Here is a 10,903-nt window from a genome sequence, read left to right as displayed (position 1 = left end):
TTGCTTCTAAGGAGCATTCTGGCTGTACTGCTTCCAAGACAGATTTGTTCGTTTTTCTGGCAGTCCCTGGTGTATTCAATATTCTTTGCCAACACCATAGGCATAGAGGTTAGGATTTACAACACGTATTTTTGGGGGACATGATTCAATCCATAACACTCTACACTGTAAGTTTTAAATGTTTCTGTCTGAAGGTAGTGTGGTTTTGAGTAGCATTGTGTATGAGTGGCCCCACAGGTACATTCATCCTCTAGCCATCTCCTGTTACAGCCCCTCAAGTTTAAAGAGGAAAAAAAAACAAAAAACACAAAGCCTTAAGCTCTTTGAATTATTCCTTTACCAAATGAGCATGGTTCTCAACACTGGAGACGGGCCTATATTGGAAACAGCCCCTCCTGCCCCTGCCCATTCTTAGAGTACACCCCCACCCACTCCATGCTCAACATGTCATTCCCAGATGACAACTAGTTGGCTAGAGATTTAAAACTTTCTGTAACTTCAGGTTGTTCCGTTGTAAATTTTTGTGCCCTTCTGTTAAAGATGCATCCTTGGCCTTTTTTTTTTTTTTATACAGAGTTAAGCCCTTACCTTTCCTCTTGTCTCTGGGGAATGTGAATTGATGTTCTTATTTAAGATTTTGGATTTTGTTTAGTATACTATCCACTGTTCTTTAGCCAGAAATTCTTTAGTGATCTGAAGCAATGTGACTGAAGACCAGTTTTTAAATTATGTGTTGGCAAGTTGCCTTATATTTAAAAAGGAAAAAAAATGCCTGATTGTGTTATGCCAAATGATAGCAACGTGAAGTCCTAATTTATTGTTACCAATTGTTTTCCTGCCATCTGTGAACACTGGTACCTCCCTGTCCCTGAGCCCTCAGGAGCACCAGCAGCTTCTGGTGCAATGCCTTCTCCCAGGGTGTTAGCCACCTTCTCACCCAGGGTCCCCTTCCGATGATTCCTGCTTCTCTGAGTCAAATTTAAAGAGCACCATTATCTCCCCTTCTCCCTCGCTTGCTCTCCAAAACATGTTTTTGCTGTAATTTTTTTTCTTCAATGCCTCCCCCTGCAAGGTGGGCTGCCATTTTAGGAAATTGGACCAGACACCAACTAGGGGGCTTTAAGTCAGAGAACCTCAAACCCATCTCTTCCTGTGTAGGGGGTGCGTCTCTGAAGCTCTCACTCCCACCCCTAGTCTGCATGGATAATGTACTGTGGTTTCCCCCACCCCCACTGCCCTCACCTTTGGTGTGAGATGTTTCCTAATTCAGCCTGAACCCCTCCCCCTCCGCCAGCCAACCCCCAGCCAGCAATAAGGGTCCAGGCCAGGGCCTCCTGTCCACACTACCTGCCTTCATCCCACATACCCTTAGGGAATACCTGGATTGCCCACTCTGTCCACATACTGTAGCATTCATTCTCCAGCTCCCTCACTTTCTCACCTGTGGTGGTTTATGGGTGTGATGGGTTTTTAAGATTATAAACCAGTAAAAAAAAAAACTGACCTTTTGGCCTTGTCCTATTCGTTTAATGCTGTGAATGTTTGAGGTGATTTTTCCTTTGACAGTTTCTAACATGTCTCATTGGCTAGAAAGGGGATAATTCCCCATTTTTTAAGAAGGGGGAGGCTCATGATAGTATTCATCCCACTCAGAAGCCCTCCCTGGTCCATTATCCCAGACTAGATTCTCTGGTGATTGTAGGGTTAAGCCAACTCCTCCCACTCCTCCACCAAGGAGGGTACCTAGGAGCCCTCTACCGGGGCAGGGCTGCCAGGGGCTTGGTGTGGGATTACATGGCTACGTATGGTTTGCTGCTTCTCATTGCTGATGTTTGAGAAAAGGGGATCTGGTTTGATAAGTCAACCTAAGACTTAATGTTTCCCTTCCCTTCTCCCACCTCCAGCCCTTGGAATTTCTGAGGGCCTTTGACAGAGAAGGTAATAGCTGCTGTAATGTGTAACATGAAAACTGGTCCGTTATTTGAAGCTGTTTCTCACATGCTAAGATTATTAGAGAACTTCCCCCCTTTTGTCTGCAGGGAAAAAAATCTAAAAGAACTATCTGAATTACCCACCGTTTTCTGCCGAGTTTGGATTTGGGCTAGGATGTGATGGAGGGAAGGAGAAATTCCAAAGGATGTGGAATTCAGGGAAGGTGGGATCAGAGATCCTTGGTAGCATCAGCTCCCCGAATGCTGATGGAGTTCAGAGCACACTCCCCTTCTCAGTATGCCTTTTTCTGTGGGGTGCCCCTTTGTGAAAGTGCTTTGCCTCCTCCTGCCTGTGTCAGGTGAGACTTGCGGTCAGTCTAAGGTCACAAACAGATGAGCCGAAGTGATGGAATCCAGCTCTGCCTCTTGAATGATTTCTAGGCTCCTGAGGTGGACACTTGGGGACTCCAGCTCACACTTGGATGCAGAACCTGGCCTGTGAGTTCCAGAAAGCAATGACTGCCTGCAAAGGTTTTCAAATGAGTGGCCTGGCCTGTCTGTGTCTGGGGTTGACTGCAAAGTCCCATTAGTACACACAAGTCTAGGAAGCACCTTTCAGCCTTCCATGTGAATGTGCCCCCTGGGACTGTGCAGTGGCACAGTCCTGGCAGCAGAGGGAGCCAAGCTTGATCTAAAGTGTCTGGTTTTTCTTAGAAAACTGGGATGTTGGAAGGGTGGGTCCACCTGTGTTGCCTGAGGCCAGAGTGAAGGGGAAGGCATTTCCTCAGAGACTGTGGGTTGGTTTTCCCTTTCCTACCCAGTCTCCAGCCTTCACTTTTACCAAGACAGGTTTTGTCTGGTGAGGGAGCTTTTTTCTGCTTTGTCAGCAAGGAAGCCAGAGCCCCATGTCCCACTAGGTCCATGACTTTGACCCTCTGAAAAGACTGGGCTGGTGAAGAGTCCCCTGGCTGGGTGTGTGGGTGTCTTAGGGTCGGTCCTCTCCAGTCACCTTCTTATAAAGATTTTTGACCCTAGCCTCTGTGTGGGAGGATTGAAGGCAGGAACTCCATGCAGCCCTTGAACCTTGCCCTTACTAGATAGCAGTTCCCATCCATTGGGCCCCTTCTAGGGCTAGGCAGGGATAAGGTACTTTGTGCTCATTAGTTCGTTTAATCTTTCAACAAGTCTAGGAGGTGGGCAGGATTGCTCTCATTTTACCAGTGAGGGTACTGATGCCCCATGGAACTAAATAACTTGCCAAAAGCAGTGAGAATCCAAACCTGTTATCTACCTATTGTTGGGGCTTAAAACAGAATCCAGGTCCTGCCCCATACCAGCTGAAGGTTCACTGATCAGTCAATCCATCTCTTTGGTTTTCTTTCCTGGGTAACATGTGGATAATCACTGAGGCCTCTATGAAAAGCAAATAAGCTCACGGATGAGAAAACCCAAGTGCCTTGTAACCTTGAAGGCTGTGGACAGGTTTTGGTGTTAGACTAACATTCATTAAGCACTTATGCTGTGCTAGGAATATGTATTGTCTCATTAAATCTTCACTACACCCCACTGAAATAGGTCCTTTTGCTATGGTGATAAAAGCTATTTCACTTGGCTGTTAAAGTAAATGAAATAATGCATTTAAGTGCTTAGCAGTATCTGCCACATGAAAGTGCTCAGTGAATGGTAGCTATTATTATTAGACCAAGGAGAGACCTGTTGCAGGCAAAGGCACCAGTCCAGTGTGGGGTGGATCAGGGACTTCTGCTTTATACAGTGTCCAGACCCTGCACTTGCCATCTAACCACCAGTAGGCAGCAGCAGGAAACCGTCTTCCACACAAAGCCTGGTGTGGTTTCCCTGTCGGCCACCAGAGGGCGACCAGCAGAGCTGCTGCAGCTCTTCTCTGGTCCTCCCGCCTTTAGAGTTGGGCCTAACAAACCCCGGTGGGCATAGCGGTTATGAGCTACCACTGCTAACCAAAAGGCTTGCAGTTTGAGTTGCCCAGGTACTCCTTGGAAATTCTATGGGGCCAGTTCTACTCTGTCCTGTAGGGTTGCTATGAGTCAGACTTGATGGCAACGGGTTTTTTTACTAACCTTGGTGGTGCAGCGGTTAATGAGTTACAGCTGCTAACCAAAAGGCTGGCAGTTCAAATCTACCAGGCACTCCTTGGAAACTATGGGGCAGTTCTACTCTGTACTATAGGGTTGTTATGAGCCGGACTCATGGCAGTGGGTTTTTTAACCAACTCAGAGGAGCCCTGGGGAAGCAGTGGTTAAAACGAGAACTGCTAACCAAAAGGTCAGCAGTTTGAACCCACCCCATGGGAGAAATGTGGCAGTGCGCTTCTGTAAAGATTACAGCCTTGGAAATCCTCTGAAGCAGTTCTACTCGGTCCTGCAGGGTCACTGAGTCGGAACTGACTTGATGGCAACAGGTTTCCAACCCAGATGAGTCAGACTGGAACCAAATTAATAAATACAATTTAGGATTTATTAAAAATCAGGGCTCCCCTGCTGTGACCCTCTGGCACTGAGCAAATAAATAACCAGAGGGGACACAGCTGGGGAAAGAGGAAGAGAAATTAGATCTCAAGACAGATTCTTAACTACCCCTCCCTTTCCTAAACCCCTCCCCAACTTATGGCTCTTGGGACACACCACCAACAGGCACTCAGTCCCGAGTAGTGTGGCCTGCACCAAGCTATGTCTGCCCTGCCGAGGCGGGGAGACAGGCCCTGGGATCGCTTGTTTCCAGCCCTTGACCCCAAGACCTGCTCCCCCCAGGGGCCAGGGCTGAAGCACCAATTGGAGGCACCTGAGGGAAGTGGGGGGCCAGAGAGGGCACAGGGTAACAACCTAGGCAGCAGGAGCAGCTGAAAGGGGGTCCGGCCCCCTCCAGATTCAGCAAGTGCCTGACTGAGGTTATATCCCACCTGCCTTTTCACCTGGAGCCCTGCCTGCCCTCAGCTGAGGATCTTCCGGGGCAGTTCAACAGAGGCACGGATGAAGACTGCATCATCCCGCACATAGTTTCGCTTTCGGATGTCCTGGTGAGAGATGAATTTGGGATAACCAAAGCCCAGAGAACTCTCATCCAGAGAGCCCCGCCAAGTGCCTGGCTTCTGGAAGTTCTTCCAGTTTGGGTCAGGGTGGAAAGTCTCAGTGACGTGCTGTGGCTTAGCCAGCCCAGGGTCACTCTGATCCAGTAGGGAGAAGGTGACACGACGGGCAAAGGGCCACTCAAGGAGATTGTCAAAGGCACCTGGCAGCACGCGAATGTAGAGTGAGAGATGTGTGCCCTCGCCACTGCCGTTGCCATTGAGGAATGCAGACACCTGCAGCTTGTAGCCATACTTATGGGTGTAGAAGGCTGGGCTGAAGCACTCCAGGTTGGGCTTGGCCTTGGCCTCCTGTAGCCGACGCCCATAGCTGCCAATCTTCCAGATGAGCACACCATCACTGCCCACCGATAACTCCTCCAGCTCTCGCCGCAGCTCCTGTAGCTCTTGCCGTTGCCGGCTCACCAGGGCACACATCATGGCTAGATGTGGCTTCACGCTCTCCTCCACGTGCCGTGCCATTGCCAGCTTAGGGCACTGTGCAAAACCACAAGCAGGGGGGAAGGAAGTTATAAGTGGGGGCAGGCCCAGGGGAGAGGGGAGGAGTGGGTACAGGGTGCCAGATGGCAGGGGAGAGACCTGGAGGCTTCAGAGTAGCATAATAGGAACCACCAAGCACGTATGTTGCATCAGGAAACATAGCCTACGTCTGAGGCTTCAAGGGCCAGGGAGGAGGCTGATGGAAAAAGGGGCATCTCACCCTGTGCTTGCAGCCGGAGTCTTTGAAAGGGCACAGCACCAGGGCAGTACTACAGCTGTCTTTCAGATGGCCCGGCAAGTCCTCCCGAGCCACAGTGCCCACACCACACTGGTTGGGGCAGGGCACAGGCAGCCGTGGGCACTGGTACTGGTGGCTCTGGAGACACAGGGAGCAGTCAATAGCCTGACTCCCTTGCCACCTGCCCTGCTGCCCACGTCCCAGGAAGGGCCTCACCTGGATGGTGTCAAAGACGAACTCCTTGCTGCAGTAGGTGCAAGGCTGTGTGCGCTTGGGGCACTCAGAGGTGGCATGCTGGGCCAGCAGCCGCCGCATCATGCGGGCACCACACTTGTTCTCACAGTACACACTCTCTTGGGGGCACACGCCCTCGTGGCTCTGTGGAAATGCCAGCGAGGCTAGGCTAAGAGATCCTGGGCTGCCAGGTGCCCCATCCTCCCTCACCCTCAGCCAGGCCCCACCCACCTCATAGGCCTCCCCACTGAAGTCACAGCCACAAAACTCGCACTTGAGGCGACGCTTGGGGCAGTCGTGCTGCAAGTGTGCAGGCAGATCACGGCGGCTCAGTTTGGTGGGACAGCGATTGGGACAAGGGACGACATTGAAGCTGCAGGTATTCAGGTGGCCCTGGTGGGAAGGGCTGCAGTTAGTGCCTGCCAAGGGAGGGGCAGTCCACTCCCCAACCCCAGAACCTTACCTGTAGGTGACGAAGCGGCCCGCTCCAGCGGCAGCCCTCCTCACTGTGGATGCAACGGATCAACAGGCCCAAAACCTGCACTTCCAGCTCAGGGTCTGGGTAGATCTGGGGCAGGGAATTTGGGGGCGGGGGGGTGCTGGTCAGGGTCAGAAGCCTGCTGCAGTCCCCCACATCCTCCCCTCCTCCTCCTCTTCCCCCAAGTTAGGATGGCTCTACCTTGGAGCCAGTAATAGCCACGCTTGGGCTATTTACCCCTCTGTGCCCAGGAATGAAGGGCATGGCAGGTGGTGCCTGCTCTGGATCTCAGAGTCCCCAACACAACTGCACACATGTTCCCTTTGGGGCAGGAGCCAATCAGCCTGATCAGTCCCAGGCTGCCCACTGCCCAGCTCCTGCCCCCCTGCTGCTGGAAGGGTCCTGGCCCTCAGCCACAGGTCTGGCTTACCACCAGAAGGGGAGGGGAACACTTTTTATGGGCACAGAACAGCTCTGTACACCCCACAGGCTGGGCATTGTGCCTGCCCTTCAGGCAAACATGGGCCTCCGTTTGCAAACTGGCCTGGTGGGAGGGAACAGGCCCACCTTTGTCGGGGATGCACAACTCACTGGGTTGACATTGGCCCTGAGCCTGTGCCAGCCTGCTACTGGGCCTCTGCCTGGCACTGTGGACTCACCTTGGCATAGTCCAGAGGAAGCTGGTCCTCAGGGCATTTGAAGACTCCTTCACTGTGAAGGAAGAGAGGACAGGGTCAAGGTTCCACACAATGGGAAGAGAAGGGAGAGCCCTCAGACCTGCACCCCACCCCCTTGACCTGGGCAGCCTCTCCCTCCCTCACCAGACCTGTTCCGACCAGCCCCACCTGAGACAAAAGGCCACATAGAGGCCTGAGGGCACCCATTTCCCCACCACCCCAGAAGATCACAGCTCCCAGTCCTGGGAAGGAGGGTCCTGGGCCCAGTGAAGGCAAAGACAGCTGCTTCAGGCAGCATTTGGCCAACAGGTGGCAGCTGGCACCCCTCCCCCCAGGATGGCAGCTGGACTAGGAAAGGAACAGGCTGCCCAGCTACCCCCTCCTCCCAGGTTAGTTCCCGTTGGCTGTGCTGAGAGCCCAGGGAGAGAGAGAACAGAATGGGCTGAGATAAGTGCCAGGAATGCCCAGGCCCAATGAGAGTGCCCAGCCAAGAACCAGGGCAAAGGTCATCTTGGGGCCACCTTCCCCCACTTCTCCCCTCCTCCTATGAGGGTGTGTCTTCTAAAGCAAAGGGCATGAAAGGCATCCTCAGAGGCAATGTTTACACCTCCACCTGCCTATGAGAAGGGCCTGAATGTCCCTTTCTGCAGGTGAAAGAACTGAGGCTCACAGGTGAAGCAGCACCTGAATATGATTCCACAGCTCAGGTGGGCTCTACTACACCACACAGCAGGAGGCAGAGGCAAGAAAAAATGTCCCGGCAAGCAAAGCCAGGACTCTGGTCAGTGCCTAGTAGGAATCTGAAGCTTGTTGACCCTACCAGCTGCCCTCCCTCTTCTCCACCAGGCTGTTGGCACCCAAGGAGCCTGTTGGCATGCCTCCTCACGCCAACATGGCCTTGCTGACCCCAGCCAGGACCAGTCACACATGCCTGGCAAGGCCTAGACAGGGCAACAGCTCACCCAGTAGGACTGAGGGCCCTCAGGCATGGCATTCCTGGCAGGTCTGAGTCAGATAGGTGGTAGCAGGCAGGAATCAAGACAGAAACAGAGACCACACAGCAGCCTTGTCCATTACACTTTCCAGGGCCTGGCCAGTCTATGCCTCAGAGGCCCAAAGGATTTCTAGCACGACCTGGCCCCCTGCCCCAACCCCACTACCACTGGCCATGCCACCAATGGCAAGAACAATGCATGCTCAGGCACTGAAGGGGTGTGCTTGTGCTCACAGGGAACCAGACTCACGAGCCATGGCAGGAGTGGGGAAGGTGGGGTGGGCCAAGGGGAGGGGGCCCACTTGGCTGCTTCAGGAATGTGCTGACATAGTTGTTTTGGACAAAGGCACAGGACTGAGGCAAGTCCCCAGGCTGCAGGCAGAAGCTTCGCCTGGGCAGCTTGGGGCCCAGCCAGGACAAAGGTTGGGCCAGAGCTGTGTACACCATCAGTTGTAGGGGGTGGCGGTGAGGGGCAGAGCCTGCCCTCAGGTCGGGCCAGGCAGTAAGGGCCATCAGCGGATGCCTCATCAGCATAGCTTCAGGTGGGGGAGGAGGAGAGGCAGGGGCAGAGGCTGCTCAAGGCTGCTCAAGACTGCACAGTAGAGGCCCGGCCAGGGCCCAGGCCCAGGCCCAGGCCCAGGCCCAGGGGAGAAAACAGGATGGGGGGGAGGGTTCTGTGGGAGAGGAAGAGGGGATTTCCGGGAGGGGGAGGGGCAGGAGCAGCCAAGAGAACGCCAGAGGAGGGGGTGGACAGAAAGGAGCCTGACAGCCCCCTCCTCTCCTTCTCGGAGGCAGTCAGGGTGGGTCAGCTGGGGGGAGGGGGGGCTCAGCTGGCCTCATCTGGAAACCAGAGGGCTGCGGAAGGGCACTGGAGAAGACAATGGGTCTGTGTGTCTGTAGGGGAGTAAGTGTGTACACTGGAGGGAGGAGAGGGAAAGGCGAGGGAAGGGGAGGAGGGAGCAGCACAGCAGCTTGCGCTGGAGCGTATGTGAGGGCAGAAGCCAGCCCAAGCTGAGGGGAACAGAAAACAAAGGGTCTGCTGAGATTTCTGCAAGCGAGGGGCTGCAGAGGACGGCGAGAGGGAGGGAGCACTAAAGACGGGAGCCCCAGAAATGTTCTCCCTGCCAGGGCCCCTAGATCACCTCGGCAGACAGCTTCCTGACAGTCGGCAGTAGCTGACCTAGCCTTCTGTGCCCTGGGGGCACGACCTCACCAGGTGTGGAGGCTCCCTCATCTTGCCTCCCACACCCCATCCTGAGCAGTGGCCAGGAGGTTCAAGACACACAGGGCGCCCAGAAATTCAAAGGATGCCCAAGACACGAGGGGTGACCTGCGTCCTGAGAGGCCAGGGGGCGTTCTGTAACACCCAGGCTACAACCCCCTCCTTAACGATACTTATTAACTGTCCGCAGCACTCAAAGCCTCCGTGGGAGGACAGAGACACTCAAAGGGTTTCTGCTTCACGGGAGGGCTGTGTAGTGAGTACTTCGCATTGTGCGAACACAAGCAGCCAGGTTTAAGTCCCAGTTAAGCCTTTGAGTAATTGTGTGACCCTGTGCAAGTCGCAGCCTTTGATTCTCTTGTTTGATCATCTATGAAATGGGAGAACAATAGCTGCTGTTCCCGGAATGTTCGGAGAATCAGAAGCGGTTAGACGGCTGAAAACTCAGAGGCTTAAGATGCCGTACAGAAGAGAGTTTTGTTTTGTCCTGTTCCCCGAACGATTCAAAGTTTAAGGATGGGGCCGCTCTCGCTCTCAGATGAGGGGTAAGCGACGGCCACGGGTCAGTAAGGGCGTCTTTCCCCATCTCCACCCTGCGGGAAGACACAGGGTTCTTCCGACCTGGCTCGGGGAGCAGACCCTGCCAGGGACACTACGGAATAGGGCCCAGGGTACTCCCAGGGCCCTGACGTCACTGCCGCCCCTCATGACGTCACGGCAGGCGCCCCTGAGGTCATCTGGCCGTGGCTCAGACAAAGACCCGGCGCGCCTCCGGCCTGGACGCCTCCCCACGCGGTGTCCCTCCCATCCCCGCCGTCCCCCCCATTCCCAGCCCGCACCTGAGGAACTCCTGCAGGCAGGTGTCGCAGAAGCGGTGGCCGCAGGTAGAAACCTGCACGGGCTCGCGCATGGGCTTCCCGCACAGCGGGCACAGGAGCCGCCGCTTGGGCTTCTCCAGGAACTTGTAGTCGAAACCGGGCATGGCGGGCAGGCGGACGGGCGGCGGGCACGGGCGAGCGGGGCCGGGCACGCGGCGGCCCCACAGCCCGCGCCTCGCTCCGGCCGGGTTCCCGGCTCCGGGCGGCGCCGACTGGCGGCCGCGGACTGGGCCGGGCCCGAGAGCCCACCCGCCGGAAGAGGGGGCGGAGCCGCGCCCGCGCGGTCCTAGTGCCCGCCTCGGCATGGTTCTGGGGTCGGGATACGGCCAGACGCGACCGCGGCCACGAAAGTCAATCAGTCTCGCCCACTCCCGGAGCAGGGACTCCTCTTTCCCCTTGGGCAGAGATCGTGGCCCCGCTTCTCTCCGGAGCTCGGGGGCCCTGGCGCCCAACGCCGGGGGTGGGGCGGAGGGCCCCGGGGAGTGCGCGTCGGTAAAGGGGGCGGGCCGCGCCACAAAGGCTCACTTCTCTGGAGTCAACAGCTGTCTCGGGGGGCCACGCGCCGCCCAGGGCCCCAGCTTCCAGGTGCTAGGCAGCCGAGGCCTCGTAACCAGGCCCGGAGAACCCGGCTGGGGCGGGGAGGCCGGGCC

At 55.3% G+C, this 10,903-nt stretch overlaps 2 protein-coding genes across 2 annotated transcripts in view; one reads left to right on the top strand and one right to left on the bottom strand.

The window, feature by feature from the left end:
- The window catches only part of LOC100658036 (protein FAM222B), a 90,444-nt gene that overhangs the window by 66,307 nt on the left and 13,234 nt on the right, over positions 1-10,903 (top strand). The gene's annotated exons all lie outside the window — the stretch shown is intronic.
- TRAF4 (TNF receptor associated factor 4) lies at positions 4,411-10,406 on the bottom strand. The gene is made up of 7 exons (XM_003416966.3): positions 10,215-10,406; positions 7,142-7,193; positions 6,468-6,572; positions 6,236-6,397; positions 5,987-6,148; positions 5,753-5,908; positions 4,411-5,529 (listed from the first exon to the last, which is right to left on the bottom strand). The coding sequence occupies exons 1-7, from the start codon at positions 10,355-10,357 to the stop codon at positions 4,897-4,899; spliced, it is 1,413 nt and encodes a 470-aa protein (XP_003417014.1). The 5' UTR covers positions 10,358-10,406; the 3' UTR covers positions 4,411-4,896.

Source organism: Loxodonta africana, chromosome 18 (genome assembly GCF_030014295.1).
Source record: "Loxodonta africana isolate mLoxAfr1 chromosome 18, mLoxAfr1.hap2, whole genome shotgun sequence".
NCBI lineage: Eukaryota > Metazoa > Chordata > Mammalia > Proboscidea > Elephantidae > Loxodonta > Loxodonta africana.
This window is presented reverse-complemented; position numbering and strand designations above follow the sequence as displayed.